The sequence below is a fragment of the Culex pipiens genome, chromosome 3, assembly GCF_016801865.2.
Source record: "Culex pipiens pallens isolate TS chromosome 3, TS_CPP_V2, whole genome shotgun sequence".
Taxonomy (NCBI): domain Eukaryota; kingdom Metazoa; phylum Arthropoda; class Insecta; order Diptera; family Culicidae; genus Culex; species Culex pipiens.
The window spans coordinates 106,033,967-106,055,122 of record NC_068939.1 but is presented as its reverse complement, the minus strand read 5'-3'; the positions used below and the strand labels follow the sequence as shown (position 1 = coordinate 106,055,122).

Sequence of the window (21,156 nt, the reverse complement as noted above, 5' to 3'; positions counted from 1 at the left end):
TTTCTGGATCAAGTGCTACAGCTATGCCGTGTCCAGCGGGCTGAACATATTTTGCAGCTTTTCCCGACTTTCCCGGGGCTTCAAAGTAACACCGATGAAAGCCTTTATTGTTTCATTTCCCATAGCGTCAAAGCGATAAACATGTCAAGATCGTGTATCACAATTTGGTATTTCTCACGGTACATTTTTTTATGGGAAGTAAAATCACATGCAAATTAAATGCACCCCTTTTACTTCCGCACAGACAATGGCTTTACGAGCCGGAGTCATGCAAGAGAAGTTACTCATTCTTACCTCCCTGTTCTGGCGTGCTAACCACCCTTACAGAATGGGCAGGTGCAGGTGGTGCTGGCGGGTTTGCATGGGCACGTGAGAAGGTGAAATTTCGTCATATTTCGCTTGACAAAGTCACGAAAGCCGTAAACGTATCCTGCTCCCATTCATTCTTTTCTTCTTCACCGGTGGTCGTGCTGGAGAGATGGCGCAGACTTGACCTGACTATAGCCAAGCCCTTTCCTCCCACTTTTAAGGACATTCCCACCACACAGAAATACGACCAAGTTGATCCTTGACTTGGCAGTAAAAATGTGTGAATGGAAAAGTTCATGTTGGCTCACAGTAATAATTATTCAATAAAAATTCAAATGAAGTTATTAATTATTCATACAGATATTATTTGCCATGTGATAAACGAGAGCAGAGTTGAACTGAAAAATTGGGAGGAATGGATCTGAATGAACTTGTTTTATTGGTTTATCCATTTTAGGCATAAATCTCCCTGGCAAGCTTGTACAAAAAATTACGATTGAAATGGTCGACACTGTATATACTACTTTTGCAAACTGTGCGTTGGGACCAGAAATGGATGGGGACAATCCGTTTAAAAAACATGTTTTATGATTCAAATTTTATTTTTTGTTAAATTGTACACCCAACAAAGTTTTTTTTAATTATTTTAATAGCTCTTAGGGGTAATTTTGGTCCCTGATCACGAATCCGAGGTCAATTTTTTTGATATTTAGTGACGGTGGGGCGGTACGATCCTTTCATTTTTCTGGTTTTTTACTAAGACACGTTTTTCAGTGATTTGTAGCTCGCAACCGTGAAGAGATAGAAATTTGGTGTCAAAGGGACTTTTGTGTAAAATTAGACGCCCGATTTGATGGCGTACTCAAAATTCCGAAAAAAACGTATTTTTCATCAAAAAAAAAAAACTTTAAAATAGTTTTACATTCACTGCCATTTCCCGTTACTCAACTGTCAAAATCGTGAGACATGTCATTTTATGGGAAATTTAATGTACTTTTCGATTCTGAAATAACCCAGAAGGGTCATTTTTCATTTAAAACAAAAATTTTCATGTTAAAATTACGTGTGTTTTCTAACTTTGCAGGGTTACATTTTAGAGTGTAACAATGTTCTACAAAGTTGTAGAGCAGACAAAAATTTTGATATATAAACATAAGGGGTTTGCATGTATTCTTAACGAGTTATCAGAATTTTACAGAAAAGTTTTTTGGAAAAGTTATAATTTTGACCTGGGTGCAGAATAGTTGTCCGCAAAGCGGCCTCAATTTAGAACTGTCAAAGCGGAACCAATTTACTGTTTGAAAAATGATACCAGGAAGTGGCAAGTATTGTAATCGATCTATGATTTATTTTGTCAGGAATAAAAAAGTCGAGGGCGTCGAGCTTTTGAGGTATTCGAAGTCAACAAATTTTTAGAAGAGGGTTGGAATCGAGATTGGCATAATTTGTCGCTAACATTTAAATAAGCGCTATGTCTCACGCAAAACCTATGTTTATGAGGTTTTTTGAAATGTTAGCGACGAATTATCAATAGCTATGAATGGCACCAGCTAAATAATATTGAATAAACTTACTCCGTTATTATCACTGCGCTTCAATGATACAAAATCACGGAACTTCAATTCGGTTGCTCTTCAGATTCATAAAATTCCACCCACTTCTGACGCAATTGTTCGTCACGTGGAAAACAAAGATTGACTCTTTTGGCCGCCCATCATTTAGTCTACGAACAAAAATAACGCAAAGCACTTAATTTTTCAACTTCAAAATCCACAGATCCAAAATGTTTCAAAACAAGTCACTTCAGCAGCAAAAAATATGTCACGCTTGAGATTGAACATAGCCTTCTACTTTGTTTATGTTTACAGCTGTAGTGCAGTTGTATTAGTGAAGAGCAGTAGGGATCATTCGGGAATCACGTTACGTATTCTGTCTTTTCAGCACCCAGATTTTGACCATTTTAGACCAGTTTTTCGAATTTTTATCCCCAAAAACTCAATTGTGTGCTTTTGAAAGTTTTTTTTCGGAATGTTCAGCTAATTTTGCATAAGAATGACCCCTTGAACGATTGTTGTGGCTTGTGCAGATCCAGCATCAAAAAAGTACATAAATTTCACTTAAGTGGTCATAACTCGAGACAGGGTTGCCAAATCTTCAATGTTCTGGACTCTTTGGAAAGGTCTCTTCATTACCTAACCAACGATGGGTCTGATGATGGATCCGGACATCGTTAACATGCATATAAATGAGATCCGGATGTATGTGAAAACACATTTTTATACATAACTTTTGAACTATTTATCGAAACTTCAAACAATTCAATTGCGATGTATGGGACCCTAAACCAAGTCGAATGAAACCGGTTTGATCAAAATCGGTCCAGCCAGTGCTGAGAAAACTTGGCAAGAATTTTGAACACATACATACATACACACACACATACATACACACACACATACACACACACACACACAGACATTTGTTCAGTTTTCGATTCTGAGTCGATATGTATATATGAAGGTGGGTCTCTGAGCTCTTAATAAAACAGTTCATTTTTAGAGCAGGATTATAGCCTTACCTCAGTGAGGAAGGCAAAAACGGTTAAAATAGGTCAAAATCATAACTTTTTCAAAAAACTTTTTTGTAAAATTCTGATAACTCGTTAAGAGTACATGCAAACCCTTTATGTCTATAAATCAAAACTTTTGTTTTTGTCTGCTCTACAACTTTATTGAATATTGTTACACTCTAAAATGTAACCCTGCAAAGTTAGAAAAAAACACGTAATTTTAAAATGAAAATTTTTGTTCTAAATGAAAAATTGACCCTTCTGGGTTATTTCAGATTCGAATAGTACATTAAATTTCCCATAAAATGACATGTCTCACAATTTTTGACAGTTGAGTAACAGGAAATGACAGCGATTTGAAAACTGTTTTTAAGTTTTTTTGTTGAAAAGTACGTTTATTCGGAATTTTTGAGTACGCTATCAAATCGGGCGTCTAATAACCGGCTCCGTGGCTTAATGGTTACGGCTTCTGTTTCACAAGCAGAAGGTTCAGGGATCAAATCCCGGTCGGTTCCTTTGAAATTTTGAATCATGAATTTGAACTTTGAACTTTTTTAATATGAACAAAAACGAAAATGAATTAGGCGGGATTCGAACTCACGCCTTTGGATTGGTGGTCTGGGACGTCAAGCAGTCGGCCATCAGAAGGTTTACACTCTAGCAGTGAAATGATCCGTAGTGTTGAAACGTGCTATCTTCGCTGATCCCTGATTTGCCTGACGGGATTGGAAGTCTAAAAATAGATCGAGTTTCCTTCAGATGCTTGCTTGCCCAGCGACCACGGAATTGGACCGCAAGGAGCTCTGTCATTCTGAAACGGGTCGTTGGAAGCAGCGCGAGGGCTACCACCACCTAATACCCGGGACTAAGATAAGTTGTATTAGCATTCGGCATATACAAAGTCTGATACAAACTATACTTTCCCATAATATCGCTACCGGTTAGCGGGTATTGGATTGAACCACACACACACACGCCATCAAATCGGGCGTCTAATTTTACACAAAAGTCCCTTTGACGCCAAATTTCTATCTCTTCACGGTTGCTAGCTACAAATCACTGAAAAACATGTTTTAGTAAAAAACCAGAAAAATGAAAGGGGTCGACCGCCCCACTGTCACGAAATATCGAAAAATGAACCTCGGATTCGTGATCAGGGACCAAAATTGCCCCTTAGAGCAAAGTTTCATGCAAATCGAAGAGGGGTCGGGGCAACTGCTGTGTGAGTTGGCGGAGAATGACTCAATTGATATTGACTCAATATTAACAACCAAACTTTGATTTATGGTATGTTTTTTCATGTCAGATTTATGACTTTTACGTCATCATTTTTCTGATTTAGTAAGATTTTCGTTTTGCAAACTTGTTTATATATTTTTTCATTTCAATGTTTATTTTTTAATTGTTTAATCTTAATGATCCTACAATCTCGATCATAAATCACCTCGCAAACTTCACAAACGGCAAATGTTTAAAAACACTACTGTTGGTTCTTCACAGATACCGGAGCTACACGGAACGCGATTCATTTCCATGGACCGGGACCTGGGTTAAGCTATAGCAACGGAAAATTCTCTGGAAAGAAGATGTTGAAGTGTACATAATGTTGCTTCAAGTGCCCTCGTGCAACCCTGTGAAGTGTCTACTTGACAATAAGAACACAGACTCTCTCTTTCTACTTCTAGCCCTTAAAGCGACCATTGTGAAGCACGTTTTGCATAGTGCTTTAAAAATTTTGATTTAATTTTAATTTACAACTGTATGATTTTATAGAAGACCTACCTTTTATAGCATTAAAGCCTCATTAGTATCCATTTACTATTTGACTGTCATGAATGATTCTTTGTTTGGTTTTAATTAGGAATCGTCGTAACATCATGAATTCATTAGTGGACTCTCATTCCATTAATACCAAATTTATTTTTCAATGGGGCTGGTTCCGTTTATCAACTATTTATTGATTTTTAAAAAGCTTAGAAATTGTGATCAAATGAGTAATTAAATAGTGGTGCTGGTTTAATTTCCAGACAATGCAATAACTGATTTCAAAAATCATAATATATTTTATAAATTTCCCTTTTAGGGAATAATAAATAAACAGCATAAGATTTTTATTTGTAAATCAAACAAAATGAAGTACAAACATTACTTACACTGTGTCTTTTTATTTTTCAGATTTAACGTTGCCATATGCTGTCGCCGTTTTAAGCTGATTAGTATGTAAAGACAACTGACAAAATTGTGAAGTGACTCGCATACATACGTGTACCACAGGATCTGGAAAGTATACTTGAAGAAGTAGCAGATGGAAAAATGAAAACAGCCCCATGATCCTTGTGTTCCTCCAAACGGCGGCTTTGGTGGGGTGTTTATGATGTAAAGATAAGCAAGAAAAACGAACCGAGATCGAACAGATAAGACAAGTCGCGAACGCAAATGGAACACTTCTCCGGTTGAAACTGCAAACAAGGCAAATTAAATTTCTCAAAATTATTGGATCAAACAGTTTGTGCTCAAATTTTGCTCGCTCAATAGTATTAAAGCATTAATAGTCTGTTTCGTAACGCGTGTGTGTTCAATGTGAAAAGATCGCGAGATAACTACACGAAAATCAGACTCGATACGTTTCGCGTTGACTATAAACTAGCTGCTCTATGGTGAATGTTCATCGCGACAATTTGAACAGTAAAAGCTGCTTTGCTACGTTGACATAAATTCTCGGTCTCATTCACACATACAATCACACGCACACATGCAAACAAACAGGTGTGCGGGTGGAAAACATGTTGTGGGCGAACTTCGGCACAAATTTATGGTGATGTGAAGCATTTAAAAGAAAATGTGATGCTAATTGAATTTATGAAAATTAATTAAATGTAAATGATGACGAGTGACATAAATTGAGAAATTCTGTCACGTGAAACCGTAATTTGGTTCAGCATTCGGGAGATCGATACCTCAGTCCCGCAAGAACAGGTTGTCAAAAACTCGAGTGTGTGAAGGAAAATCCGGTTGACATTGTGTGGTTCCCCCTCATCAGCAGTAGCAGCAGCAGCTGGGAACTGACGAGAATGGATTTTCGGAAAGCGATAGTCCTTTTCCTAATGGGAATCTTTGCCAAAGGTAAGTGGTATTAACTTTGTTTGAGCATGTTTTGCCTTCTTTGTAGAAGACCGAGCAGAAATCGATATAACGGGTTGTGATTTGATTACGACAGCCCTTCACGGATTTGGGCCGAATATTCGCATTTCGATTTACTTAAGTGGATTTCTTTGTATGAGCAATCGAAAAACGATTAGATGATTAGGAATCCATGGTTAGTTATAATAAGATCTGGGTAATTCTTTACCAACTCACACGAAATCGGGGAAAGTTGCTCCGATCCCTTTTCGATTTGCGTGAAACTTTGTCCTAAGGGTAACTTTTGTTCCTGATCACAAATCCCAAGTCCGTTTTTGATATCTCGTGACGGAGGGGCGAACGATCCCTTTTGTGTTTTTCATAATTTGCAGCCTGAAACGGTGATGAGATAGAAATTTGGTGTCAAAGGGACTTTTATGTAAAATTGGACGCCCGATTTGATGGCGAACTCCGAATTCCACAAAAAAAAGTATTTTTAATCGAAGAAAAACACTAAAAAAGTTTTAAAAACTCTACGATTTTTCGTTACTCAACTGTAATTTTTTTCGTAACATGTCAATTTAAGGAAAATTTAATGTACTTTTTGTCATTTTAAAATTTCGTGTTTTTTGTAACTTCACAGGGTTATTTTTAGAGTGTAACAATGTTCGACAAAGTTGTAGAGCAGACAATTACAAAAATTTTGATATATAAACATAAGGGGTTTGCTTATAAACATCATGAGTAATCGCGATGTTACGAAAAAAGCAAAAGTTACTTTTTGCGATTCTTTTTGTTTTGACGTCCGTTTTCAAAACTTTTATTTTCGCAAAATCGCTATAACTCGTTATGTTTATAAGCATACTCCTTATGTTTATATATCATTTTTTTGTAATTGTCTGCTCTACAACTTTGTTGAACCTTGTTGCACTCTAAAAAGTAACCCTGCAAAGTTACAAAAAACTCGACATTTCAAATGAAAATTTAGATTCGAAAAGTACATTAAATTTTCCTTAAATTGACATGTTCCAAAAAAATTTACAGTTGAGTAACGGAAAATGGCAAAGTTTTAAAAACTTTTTTAGTGTTTTTTTTCTTCGGTGAAAAATACGTTTTACGCCATCAAATTGATCGTCCAATTTTACATACAATTCCCTTTGACACCAAATTTCTATCTCATCACCCTTTCTGGCTGCAAATTATTGAAAAACACCTCTTTTTTCGCATGTTCAAAAATGAAAGGGGTCGTACCGCCCCTCCGTCACGAGATATCAAAAAATGGACCTCGGATTCATGATCAGGGACAAAAGTTACCGCTTAAGACAAAGTTTCACGCAAATCGAAGAGGGGTCGGGGAAACTGCTGTGTGGGTTGGCGAAGAATTACCCATCTTTTCCGTATAACCGAGACAAATTCATTTCTTGCCTTCCTCTTGAAATTAAATTCACTTCAAAATGATTTTCTTTGCGTATACCGTCAGTGGGGGTAACATTGGATGTTGGGGGTGAGAATGGGTCAAAGTGATTTTGACGGATTTTAGCATTTCTCAATGTCTAAATTCGCTTCTCAAACTAAATTCTGTTATATGGGTTGTGTAGGACATCTTTAGAGAAGTTGAAAAAATCTCGTTTCTAGAAGAAATCCTTTTGCAGCTGAGGTACGTTTTTGAGCAAAAGTGACCTCTCGAAAAGTCTTTTTGATATTTTTGTTAAAATTGCTCAAAAAGTACCCAAATTGTTTGAAAATCTCTACTTCAAACATTGTAACATGTCAATAAGATTTCCTGGAACAAGAAACACTGTTCGATGACTTGTTTTTACCATACCTTTGTTTTTGAGTACTATTTTAGTTTCACCCCCTTCTAAGGGGTGAGATTGGGTCAATATTCAAACGATTGGCATTTAAGGTAGAGCTAATCACACATTCCACGATATTTTGGGAAAATGGTGGCAAACTTTCTAAGAACAATTCTAATTTAAAATATTTGCGATGTTTTGCCTTTCTTACTAAAGAAAGGTATAGGTTTTACTTTAAGCCAGGACGTCATTTCCAGCTTCGTTAATATGTCGATTCAGCATGAATTTCAATCCGAAAAATCGCTAAAAAATCACACTGCATCGATTTTCGACGCTCTATCGATTCACCTTGATAGAACTCGTCTATCTCGAACCCTCGAATTTTGAGAAAATAAATTCCGTGGAGGTCGAGTGATGTTCGTATGTGGTAAAATTTTGCAAAATTTTGTGTCGCGCCGTTCTCAGCTCCCATAAATCCGATTTCGATTCTCCCAAATGCAGATGAAAGCTAGTGTGCTGAACCTGGGCGAGTTGCCGCGCAAATTTCGAATTATCCATCTGTTTTCGGATGCGGCCAGACTTTTCCAGAAAATACACAGTTTTCAAATGAAAATATGGTCAAAATTTTTCATTTTCATATCTTTTATTTATCTCAAAAATTGCATTTTTCGAGCTCTACAACCTCCCAAATTTTCATCCAGATTCATAATATGGTCCTGGAGTTAGAGCCGTTTGATTGACCTACCATAAGAAAAAAAATCCCTAAAAAAAGGTAAAAGCCCACCTGGTGACATTCGCCAACATTTTTCATTTCTGATTTTATCCAAAATTTCTTCCTACATTCATAGTACAGACCATGAGTGAGCATCTGAAACAAATTCGACATCGATCGACAATCTCGATCAATTTTTAGAACGATTTACTTTTTGCCTTTCTTACTAAAGAAAGGTATAGGTTTTACTTTAAGCCAGGACGTCATTTCCAGCTTCGTAAATATGTCGATTCAGCATGAATTTTAAACCGAAAAATCGCTAAAAAATCACACTGCATCGATTTTCGACGCTTCGTCGCCAAGTTGTCAAGTTGAGCTTCGAATACTGGCGCGAGAATGCTGGCGCATATGTTTCGGCTCGACTTATACTCGTTCGTAGTAGCTTGTCTACCGATGTTTCCTTCAACATGTAAGATATCGTAGCTTTTCGGTTTCTTTTGCTCTGTTCGTTTTTGCATAACTGTCCAATGTTTATGCAAAAACTTTTTTGACATAGGACATTCATCCGGGTACAAACAATTTGTTTCCCGTGTGCTCCTAAAATCGCCTTTAAGTAGGCTTCATTTTGTCGTGATTTCGTTAGTTTATTTAACAGAGTTCATTGGATTCCAATAGGAGCTTTCGAAGCTTCTAAGCTTTATATCGTTTTCAAAGTTTTCAATGCTCGCGACGCCAATGGCTATCTACCTAAGGTAATGCGATTGAGTGTGTAGTGGTGCGGTTGTAAAAATATCTATCTCTGACTCTCTCACTTTTGTAGATGCTGAATGGCAAGCTTCTCACTGTGCGGTTTACTCGGTTTTGCTTTGCGCCTGTTTTGTTCGCTTTTTGGGCTCGTACCAAAACTAGAACACCAAAACCGCGGTGTGTGTCGTCACTTGCGCATTGGAAGCTAAGAATTTGTACGATTAAAAATATTCGATTGGTGAAAATTGCGTTTTCAATTTCTTTTAGAAAACACATCATTAATAATACCTTGCTTTCATCATAAGATTTTTTGTATCAAGTCGATGTTGTGAATTGAGAAAAGTTATATTCTTTAGTAAGAAAGGCTCTATCTCACCCCTGGTGGGATTAAATCGGGTTTTTTAAAATTGTTTTTGTTATTAAGAAATTACGAAAGATATATCTTTTTTTCGGCCCATAGTCATACCCACTGTCGGTACATATCGATACTCAACCCAGTCGGCCAGGATTCGATCCCAAAAAGTTCCGGTTTTTTTTTCGAGACGAGATTTGTCTGATCACACCTTCCGCAGAACGGAGAAATAAATATTGGCCGTCAACAATAATTAATGTTTATCAACGAAATATTTTGAACATTGTTAATTTCAATAAAAACCAATCTCTTTTGATTTAAAACTATTGAAATTCCGTGGATTCATTGCAAAAATGATAAAAGTGCATTGCCGTGAAACGACAGTATGCAATTCATTAACGAAAATACAAATCATTATTTTCTTTAGAAGAAATGGCATAATTTGTCGCCGTCGTGCAACTTGTCGTAAGTGCATTTTGGGCCAAATTGAGTTAAGAACGTCATTTTGTGCAGCTCAAAATGCCTTACCTTTTGACCTTCACAGATTTTGAATTCGATTTCAATCCTGAGATATTCAACGAAATCCGAAAAAAAACTCCATGCATTTTTGTCACTTTACACATGAAAGCAGTTTCAATCTTGTCATGCTATCTTGTCACTCCCTGAAAATTGATATAAGTGCGACAATTGGCCAAAGGTATTTCAGGTCAGAACGCGTTTGACGCACGTACAAGTTAGACTACCGTAAACATTTGTAATTATAACTCGGGACTCCAGCAACCAACTTCAACCAAACTTCGGGACAATGCACATAATGGTCAACCAAACAAAACGTGTTTGTTATTGTTTACATTGCGTGCTTTCGTTTTTGTTTATTCAACGTGAAACATTAAAACGCGTTTTGCTCGGAACGTCAAAATGGCGGGTGCGACAAGATAGCACGACGACGTCGAATTGCTGCGCAATTTAACAGGAATGTGTCAATAAATTTGCATTCGATTCTTTATAATTTAAAAACAATAATATTGAAAGGATTCGAAAGCAATTGAAAACATTTTAATTCACAGTGAACACAAAGCTAAAGCTTATACCAGTTTGTCAAGTTTTACATAGAACTACATTATGTCAACGAGTCCCATATCAAACATTTTGTAACTTGATAGAAGAAAGGATTAAATGTCCCTATACTATTTCCTTCCAGTAAATACCGGCTACCACCAGCTTAAAATATGGTCCCAGTTGGTTAAAGTAAAGAGTCTTATACAAAGTATCCACAAGCACTCTTCGTAAAGCAGCCTGATGTCTAACCCTTTCCCGCCATACAATGTTGACTTTCTGCACTTAACGTGGGGATATACAGCTCGTGGAAAATGGAAAGCTGATTAAATCACTGCATTGGACCGAAAACTAATTATCTTCCTAATGATGGTTTCATAGGTCACCACAGCAGAGCTTTACTGTGTGATGATGGATTACTGGGGGAGAAGTAAAGGACGGAGATAGCAATTTCTGGCGACAGATTCCCCGGTGTTACGAAACAGTGTAACGTTTCACTCCAACGAGGACCAGAATCGTTGGGTTGGGTGCGTTGGACGGTTCTGCCATTGCCTACGGTAACTTAATTATGTAAGCTAATCCTTAAGAGCTTGTATAAATAAACATAAAGGTAATAGGATGCGGATGTTTGCCTTGTGGCACAGCCAGCAGGGATGTTGAAAGCATCCGATTTGTACCGAAAGTCCTTATCATTGGATCTATTTCGGTGCAAAATAGGATACAGCTGACAGCTGGTCTTGTGTAAGACACCATATTTTACACCTGCTTACACATGGCTTAGATATCTCCAGCTTCTGAATCTGATGTGTTGGTCAAGCCATAAAACAACAAAATTACCGGACTAGGGTCCAGTTCGAGTTGGATTGACCGGCTCCGTGGCTTAATGGTTACGGCTTCTGTCTCACAAGCAGAAGGTTCAGGGATCAAATCCCGGTCGGTACCTTTGAAATTTGGAATCATGAATTTGAACTTTGAATATGAACAAAAACGAAATTGAACCAGGTGGGATTCGAACTCACACCTTTGGATTGGTGGTCTGGGACGCTAAGCAGTCGGCCATCAAAGGTTTACACTCTAGTAGTGAATTGATCCGTAGTGTTGAAACATGCTATCTTCTCATATTAGGGGAACTATACCCTTTCTCAGCCTATTTCTATTATCGGCCTATCAGCACTTTGATCATGAATTACAGCTTAAAGAAAGTGTTTTTGACTGTTCCAAAGTAATAAATAGTTCAAATAAAAGTGAGCAAGCAACTCTCCATTGTTGAAACATCTGAAAATGTTGATTTAATAGCAGAAACGGCAAAAGTGACGAGAATTGGTCGAACGGCTTAGTGTGATTAAAATGGGTATATTTCCCCTAAATACGCGCTGATCCCTGATTTGCCTGAGGGGATTGGAAGTCTAAATATAGATCGAGTTTCCTTCAGATGCTTGCTTCTATGTTTAGGCGGGGCCGAACAATGCCCAGCGACCTCGGAATTGGACCGCAAGGAGCTCTGTCATTCTGAAACGGGTCGTTGGAAGCAGCGCGAGGGCTATCACCACCTAATACCCGGGACTGAGATAAGTTGTATCAGCATTCGGCATATACAAAGTCTGATACAAACTATACTTTCCCATAATTTGCTACCGGTTAGCGGGTATTGGATTGGACCACACACACACAGGGTCCAGTTCGAGTTGGATCGCTGAATTCGACACTATATAGTAAAAAATTGTGTAAATTTGGATGTTTTTGGCAAAAAAGTGATAAAATTACACATTTTTTCTGACATAAAAGATGTACCCCTTCCCAGATGTAATATTTCCATGATTTTTTTTCTGTGTATCTGTCTTTTGAAAATCATCAATACATTTCACGTCACCGGTTCGAATCCCGCGGCGGGCGCTCTAAAATTCTTTGTGTAAATATGGGTATTCGGTGCCGTCGCTCCGTGCTATAGGGTAAAGTAGTCATCAATGAGACACGGGGAACAATGATAAAATGGCTCTCACAAGTCGTAGTTTCAATCAATCAGGCTCATATTTGGGGGAAAGGTGTGTCTACTAGATACACATCTGCCATAATAGTGACTTCGGTTATGGAAAGTAATTCATAAATGTTTGATTCTTGGGTGTAAAAGTAAATTATGGACAAATAGTAGTTTATGCAACAAGTTGCAAAAAGAAGATTTTTTCAGCACGAGTCATACATTTATCCAACGAGGTTCATCGAGTTGGATAAACATGACAAGTGCTGAAAAAAATCAATTTTTGCAACGAGTTCCATACAACAATTTTTGCAATTCCTCAAAACACCCTTTGAGTGGAATTATAAGTCAAATGCTAATGTATTTTGTCAATTAACCGTTTAAAACAAAATAATGTTAAAAAGTATTACTTTTCGAAACAAGAGCTGAAAAGTTCAACTTTTCAGCATCCATTTCAGTGCTGAAAAGTACAACTTTTCAGCATTTATTTTGAAAAGTTTTTCTATTCGATTCTGTTGTTTTTGGTACAGAAAAGTAGGCTTTTTCATCGTTCAAGAATGAGAGGAATAATAAGTAGTTTCACGACGGGATTGCAAAAAAATACTTTTTCGCTCGTAAGCTGCCATTTGCATCAAAACTAATATTTCTTTAAATTTCTTTCGACGTTCCATAGGGATTAAGTTGGGCTACAATGTCCTTTCATTAGGTTTGACCAAAATTTAGAATATGCCCAGATTCCAGGGCTTTCATGTTGGCAAAATTGCTCTAAAATGTTCAAGGCAAGTCACCTGCTATGGAACAATACAAAAACATGATGTTTTACTAGAAAAGTATTGATTTTCATAGAGTGTCTCATTGTTCCCCAGCTGTCTCATTGTTCCTGCCAAGTGCTTCTACAATGAGACAGTTGAATAACTCTGGCTGTAGATGTCGGATTGATCTCATATTTTGGTCAATGTTAGAACACATTAAAAAGAAATAAAATGTTACAAAAAGGTCTTTAAAACATGCTGATGAAAAAATTAGACAAATCGTTGAAAGTTGAAAACCAAAAGTGTCTCATTGATTACTACCCTACCCTACTTCCATACACTTAGGAGCCAAGAGCGGTGAATTCCTTCTAGATAAAAGGAAGACACTAGTGGTTGGTACTAGCAATGGTGGCCGACAGCTATAAGGTCAACTTCGTTCAATACATTTCACGAGATACAAATGTTAGCATAGATCTGAACAAAAGTAGTACGGCGTAAATTAGAGATAATGGAATCTACAGAGATAGAGCAATCAAATAAACCGTCAAAATCATAAAAAAGTCACACGGTGACTCAGAATCTCAAACTACGGTTGATCAGAATTTGAAAACATTAATCCTGAGTCCGACTACTGGTCCTCAAAAAAAAAATCCGACACCTTCAACCTTAGCTTGGATTTCGACTTTCCCTAAGTGTACACAGTAAAAAAAAGTGTAAATTTGGAAAGTGTAATTTTGGAAGGTTGAATATTACCTCTTTTATGATGTAATTTTACCTTTATTTAGACTGAAAAAGTGACATTCGCCAGAAAAGTGGTAAAATTACCCATTGTCATCAGTAAAATCACACATTTTTTTCTGACATAAAAGATGCACCTTTTCCCAGATGTAATATAACCTTGATTTTTTTACTGTCTAATCTAATCTAATCAGACCCTAGCGCAGCCAATCTTTCGAAGGGATCCTGGAGAGTGCCTTAGGTTAGATGACGCCTAGCACTCTTCTTGTCATTTATTAACATTTGTAGTGCGCCATTGCATTGAAATGCATTGAAACATCACAAGCGTTAAAGCGGCCAGGCCTACTGCGTAAAGCCGTATCGCAGAGATGACTCGTAATTGGGTTGAGTTTGAGCACTGAGTGTTCGAACAACAACACAATTCTGAATCGACAGGGGAGGAAGAAGCGTGGGGACACACCACCATACGCTCCGAGATTTGGTTGTATTCGTTGGGAGCACCATGCTAAGAAGGTTTGGTACTCCGGGACCCTCTGGGATGGGACATTGTATTTCCACGAATGCCCTGGACACTATTTGCCGTGGTTATAGCGCCACAACTCGCTCTCTGTAACTGTATTCCTAATTCCAGTCCACGCTCACCAAGTCGTCATGGCCGAGTGGTTAGCATTTTTGCTTACCAATCCAAAGGACGGAGGATCGAACCCCGCCTCGAGCGACTTTGATTTTTCGTTCATATTCATCATTTCAAATTCATGTGTTCTTAACTTTCTCGTTGGGAGCAGATGGGCATCGAACCCAGAACCATTCGCTTACAAAGCGAACACCGTAACCAGTCAGCCACGGCCGCTCCTCTTAACCTTGATTTTTTTTACTGTGTAGTGAAAGTATTGCTGTCAATCATTGCAGGCACTAGTTTCACAGAATAATAAATCTTGCATGAAAGTTTATTGGGGAAACTCAATTATTTGTTTTGTAATTTCCTGTACAAACATGATGCATGAAACCCTACTAAATACGCATTGCGTGCACTAATCCATAATATAGGAAAAGTTGTTGTGTTTTCAAACACGCAGGGTGAAAATCAATGTATACAAATTGGTTGATACCAGTGAATGTCGGAAGTTTCTTGTTAGGTATTTCCGAGAATAAAAAAGTGTTTTGTATGATGTCTAACCCACAAGGATCAATGATTTGCAATTTTTTTTCTTTATTTATTTATTTACTTATTTATTTGTCAAACAAACGAAGACTACATTGATCATTGCTCAATTAATAATTATAGGGGAACATTATTTAACATTATATTTTTTTTGTTATTTCATAGCGGATTAGGATTAAAAACCTTGAAATAACTGGAATAGTTCAACCGTCATTTGTCACTTTACGTAAACATATTTTTATCAAACACCGTGAAACGAAGGATAATTAGCACTTCTTGTTTAATGCTAACACATGAACTGTACATGTGAATTGAGATTCCACCCTATACGATCAACTCAGCTCTTACATGGACACAAAAAGAACCTCCCTGAGTTTATACTGGTGCTGAAACAAGAACGCGATGTAACTTTCAAGAGTCATTTTTATCCTTCAACATTTTTTTACGCCCCTCCACTTCACATATAAAGCTGATTAACGATAATCATATGGGGGCGCACACCCACGACTCGAAGGCAGTTTTCTTCGCCGCCCAAGTTGTTGAGTGGCAGCGCACACGTGGCCTGTCGTTGTGCTGCGCCGCGCCAGCAGAAAGTAACGAAGGGGAAAAACTTTTGGCGTGAGCCAAAAGAGTTAAGTGAAATAACGAGCCCAAGGTAAAAAGTGAAAACCCCACATGTCTTACATAAACATGAGTTTGGTGCCTTTTTATACTTACTGTTCGAACAAAAAATTGAACATGTTATTACTGCCAATAAGAACCCCTTGTTTTTGGTTCGCTTCTGAAAAATTTAAATATTTTATAGCCCAGGAATGATTTATTTCTGTTCGGGGCAGCCATACGTCCAAATGAACCCTGCAGAGGAAAAAAAAAAGTATAGAAAACATGAATCTTCACCGAGGCGCAAGTTCGTTTTCCTTCTCCCACACGAAAATGATGTGCCACGAATAAAATGAACATTATCTCAAAGTTTTCTCCGTTTCTAGCGAACACACACAACGTGTCGACTAACAGCAGCGTGCAGTGCTGAGTATGAGCGCGTTTCCTTCTCGCTGTTTGCAGTGATGAGAATTTTTTTTTTATATTTTTTGTATCAGTATCATTTTTTCTTTTATCACTATCCTCTTTCGCCTAAACAAATATTTAATACAAATTGATTTTTGTACACAAGGAGAATAGACTAAGCGGTAATTTTTTTCACATATATTTTCATGTTTTTGATTTGAGTTCTTGTTGGATATTGGATTCTTACATAAACAGCTCATTAATGGTTAAAATTGACTGTGTGGATAATTGAGTTTTACAATAACCTGGTCAGTAAATTCCTGGCTTTTCTATCAGTTTTTAAGTCAAACGACCCATTTAATTTTTAGCATTCAAAATAGGTAAATTGCAGCTGGGTAATTCTCTTTCAATTCACACGTAATCGGGAAAAGTTGCCCCGACCCCTCTTCGATTTGCGTGAAACTTTGTCCTAAGGGATAACTTTTGTCCCTGATCACGAATCCGATGTCTGTTGTTTTTATTTCTCGTGACGAAGGGGTGATCGACTCCTTCCATTTTTGAACTTACAAAAAAGACGTGTTTTTCAATAATTTGAAGCCTAAAAGGTGATGAGAGGGAAATTTGGTGTCAAATGGACTTTTATGTAGAATTGGATGGCGTACTCAAAATTAAAAGGATTTTCATACGATACCTTTGCCATTTTTCGTTACTCAACTGAAACATCAGTTTAATGTTCCGTATACCCGGGGTGACATTGATAGCCGAGGTGAATTGGTAGGTTTGAAATTTGTACGGAATTATATGGAAGCATACTGACCTTGATAGAGCAGTGTTTAATGTACTTCAAGCAGATGTTTTCATAATATTTAGACAAGTTTAAATAGTTAATTTACAATGATTACAAAAATGTTGATTATTAGGCTTTATTAATAATCTAGTCTAGTAAAACCCCTCTTCTCTTATATGCTCTCAAAATGGTCGTTTTTACCATCACTGCCATTTGCGGAACTTCTGTCAGCACCGATCTGCCAGAGTTCTGGTGCCAAACTGAGACCGATGTTCCCTGAGCAGCAGCAGCAGTGTTCGCTCGCATACCGCCGTGTATGATGGAGCCGTCGGAAAGTCTTATAAACCATAAAGCTCAACTTTAGCCATGTTCTCACTTAAGGAGGAAAAGTTTTTCACACCACAGCACACACACACACACACAGACACTCTCTCGAATTGGTTCTTTTGCTTCGCGCACGAACTGCCAGTCCGGGTGGGTTAGAGGAGTTCTGGATCCTAGTTGGATCCGACTGTATTTCGCACAGTGGGATTGGTTGAGGACGAATTTTTGTTCAAATTCTCAGTGGTAGTTGATCACCATTTATGTGAAGTAATTAAAATTCTTGCTCGTTTTAAAATTCTTAAAAATATTACCGATTTTGAAAAATTTCAGTTTAAAACAACGTTTTCTGCTGGCTTCGATCTCTAAATGGGTGCAAGTTTCGTTTGAGTTTCTCAGCTTTTTTGTCAGCAACACTTAACTTCTCATAGTTTCCGTTTGCCATCATCATCTTGTTATTTCATTTTCCTCAAACTACCTCATTTCTGGCACGTCATCTTCTGCGCGATGTTACTATAGTCCGACAGGAATGTTTCGTCGTATACTGGCTCAAATTTAATTCAGTTCGGTGTATGATAATTAGAAAACTTTTCCTGATACCTACTCCTTCCTTCTCGAATAGTACTGGGGAGTTTCCACCATCGTTTTTTTTTCTCCTAACCGTCAACGAACCACCTACTACGGAGTCGTTTCGTGCAAGTTTTCCTTCTCCTCACCAGTCGTGCATATTAGGATTGCATAAAAAGTAACTTATGCAAACGAGCTAATATGGCGAACAAGCGAGCAAAGTCGGAAGGAAGTTTGCACCTTGGCTCGACAAAATGGATGAAGCCTACACACACCGACATTTGACTTGGTCAGAATCGTTTGTCGCCCCCCGAATTGCCCCTGAAATGAAGAGGAATTGCTTTGCTGTCTGTGCCTGGTCCAGGCTGTGTAGAGTGCTAACGAGCAAATTGCAGAGGACACACCGCAAGTTTTGTGAAAAACTCCAACTCCGGAAATGAAGGGACAACTTTATTTCATTAAATTATGTTAATTCCACAGGACATCTTTAACAGTTTGCACTGCTGAAAGTTTTGAGGTCTCGTGCTGTTTTAATTGGTTTGATAAAATAAGCATATGTTTGGAGAAATTTCTCACCAGTCCGCAGCGTTTGTTTATTAACGTTCCTGTGCGATATCGTTTTTTGTAACTTTTGTAAAATTTAAATAAGTTTCAACTCTTATCGAATCGTTTCCAGTATCATTCAGCATGAACCAGTAAATACATTGCAAGTTTTTTATTCTTTGCGTATGCCAAAGGAAATTTACACATTATTTGAGGGAAAATTCAACATTATGTCTGACAATGTAGCTACTGACCGAGCAGGTTAAAGCTGCTAGAAATAAATGAATTAACAACATTAGGCAATTTAAATATAGTGGCATGCCAATTACAGAACATTAAAATTTCACGGCACTCTAAAATCTGCCTATAATAAATGCGAAAATTGCTTATGTGTGAAAAATTGGGTACAGGAAAGTTACTGTATAAAACTGGAGTAGCCAGTTTCTTTTTTAACAAATGATAGCAAAACAACTGTACTGTACAAAAAAAACATATGTACGTGGGTGTACAGATTACTGAACATAAGATGACGATTTGTTTGATCAAGCGAACACTTGTGAACTGGACCAAGTCGCCGGCGTGTATGAGAATTATTTATTCATTCATTCATTCATGATTGCAAAACAACTGTATCCTAGGGTGCCCATAATATGGGACTTTTTTCAAAACCTCGCTCCACGAGCTGAATATTGTTCCTTGAGCTAATTTAGGACTCTGGGCCAATTATGAGCTAAATCGGTCAACATTTACCCATTGATACTCGTAGGTGAAGAACCGGGAACTGGGAACAGTGGTGTAGGGATAAGCGTGGTTGCCTCTCACCCAGTCGGCTAGGGTTCGATCCCAGACGGTCCCGGTGGCATTTTTCGAGACGAAATTTGTCTGACCACGCCTTCCGTCGGACGGGGAAGTAAATGTTGGCCCCGGTCTAACCTAAACAGGTTAGGTCGTTAGCTCAATCTAGGTGTATGAGTTGCCTCCCTGGGTCTTGCCTCGGTTTAGTCGCGCTGGTAGGCAGTTGGTCTAACAAGAGAACGCCAAGGCAATGCTGTAGAGCGAATAATTTGATTTTTACTCGTAGGTGAAGTTTGTATGGGAAAATCTAAAATAAAGGAAGGAAAACCCAAGTTTCTTACGGTTTGGTCTGTGAGAAAGTGAGATTCTTATTGAAAATTTAACACTCTACAACAGTGTTTCTCAACCGGTGAGGAATTCCCCCTGGGGGAGAATTTGGCCATTCTTGGGAGGGGATTACGATGATATAGAAATCCACTGCTTTTTTATGACAAAAAAAGCTAGACCCGCCAAACTTTGTCTTGTCTTTTTTTGCTTCTTGAGGTTTTTAGCTTGTTGCTTATTCAGCCTCTTGTGATGAAAATTTGATTTTACGTGAATTTTCCCATACAATCCGCAGATTTTCCGGAATCGGTTCCAGAGTGCTCAAAGTTGTCACTTTTTGGTGTAAGAACCTTCCTTTGACTTATACGATTCGATATTTATCGGTACATTTTTGAAACTTTACCTCTAGTTTTTTTAAACCTATTCTGAACTGAGCTGAACGTAATTTAAAAAACTAACTTAATCCACCTATGTGGTTGATGCCTTCCTCATATTGAATATAAGTGGTTTGCTAGCTATTTTTTTTTAGATCCAGAAAAATAAGTACACAGATATAACTTAAGTGGTCATCACTCGAGACATGGTTGCCAGATCATCAATGTTGTGGACTCGTTGGAAAGGTCTCTCGATTACCTAACCAACGATGGGTTGGATGATGGATCCGGACATCGTTTTCATACATTTAAGTGAGATCCGGCTTCAAAAAAGTACATAAATATCACTTAAGTGGTCATAACTCGAGACAGGGTTGCCAGATCTTCAATGTTGTGGACTTGTTGGAAAGGTCTCTCGATTACCTAACCAACGATGGGTCGAATGATGGATCCGGACAACGTTTACATACATTTAAGTGAGATCCGGCTTCAAAAAAGTACATAAATATCACTTAAGTGGTCATAACTCGAGACAGGGTTGCCAGATCTTCAATGTTGTGGACTTGTTGGAAAGGTCTCTTGATAACCTAACCAACGATGGGTCGAATGATGGATCCGGACAACGTTTACATACATTTAAGTGAGATCCGGCTTCAAAAAAGTACATAAATATCACATAAGTGGTCATAACTCGAGACAGGGTTGCCAGATCTTCAATGTTGTGGACTTGTTGGAAAGGTCTTTCGATAACCTAACCAACGATGGGTCGAATGATGGATCCGGACAACGTTTACATACATTTAAGTGAGATCCGGCTTCAAAAAAGTACATAAATATCACTTAAGTGGTCATAACTCGAGACAGGGTTGCCAGATCTTCAATGTTGTGGACTTGTTGGAAAGGTCTCTCGATCACCTAACCAACAATGGGTTGGATGATGGATCCGGACATCGTTTTCATACATTCAAGTGAGATCCGGCTTCAAAAAAGTACATAAATATCACTTAAGTGGTCATAACTCGAGACAGGGTTGCCAGATCTTCAATGTTGTGGACTTGTTGGAAAGGTCTTTCGATTACCTAACCAACTATGGGTCGAATGATGGATCCGGACAACGTTTACATACATTTAAGTGAGATCCGGCTTCAAAAA

The 21,156-nt window shown here is 38.0% G+C and overlaps 1 protein-coding gene across 2 annotated transcripts in view; it reads left to right on the top strand.

The window, feature by feature from the left end:
* Nucleotides 1-21,156, top strand: part of LOC120421927 (hemicentin-2) — a 180,077-nt gene that overhangs the window by 12,872 nt on the left and 146,049 nt on the right. For both annotated transcript variants that reach the window (XM_039585239.2, XM_039585230.2), the window contains exon 2: nucleotides 5,054-6,001. In XM_039585239.2, coding sequence (XP_039441173.1) covers nucleotides 5,950-6,001 — 52 coding nt within the window. In that variant the 5' untranslated portion in view covers nucleotides 5,054-5,949. The remainder of the gene's footprint in view (nucleotides 1-5,053; nucleotides 6,002-21,156) is intronic.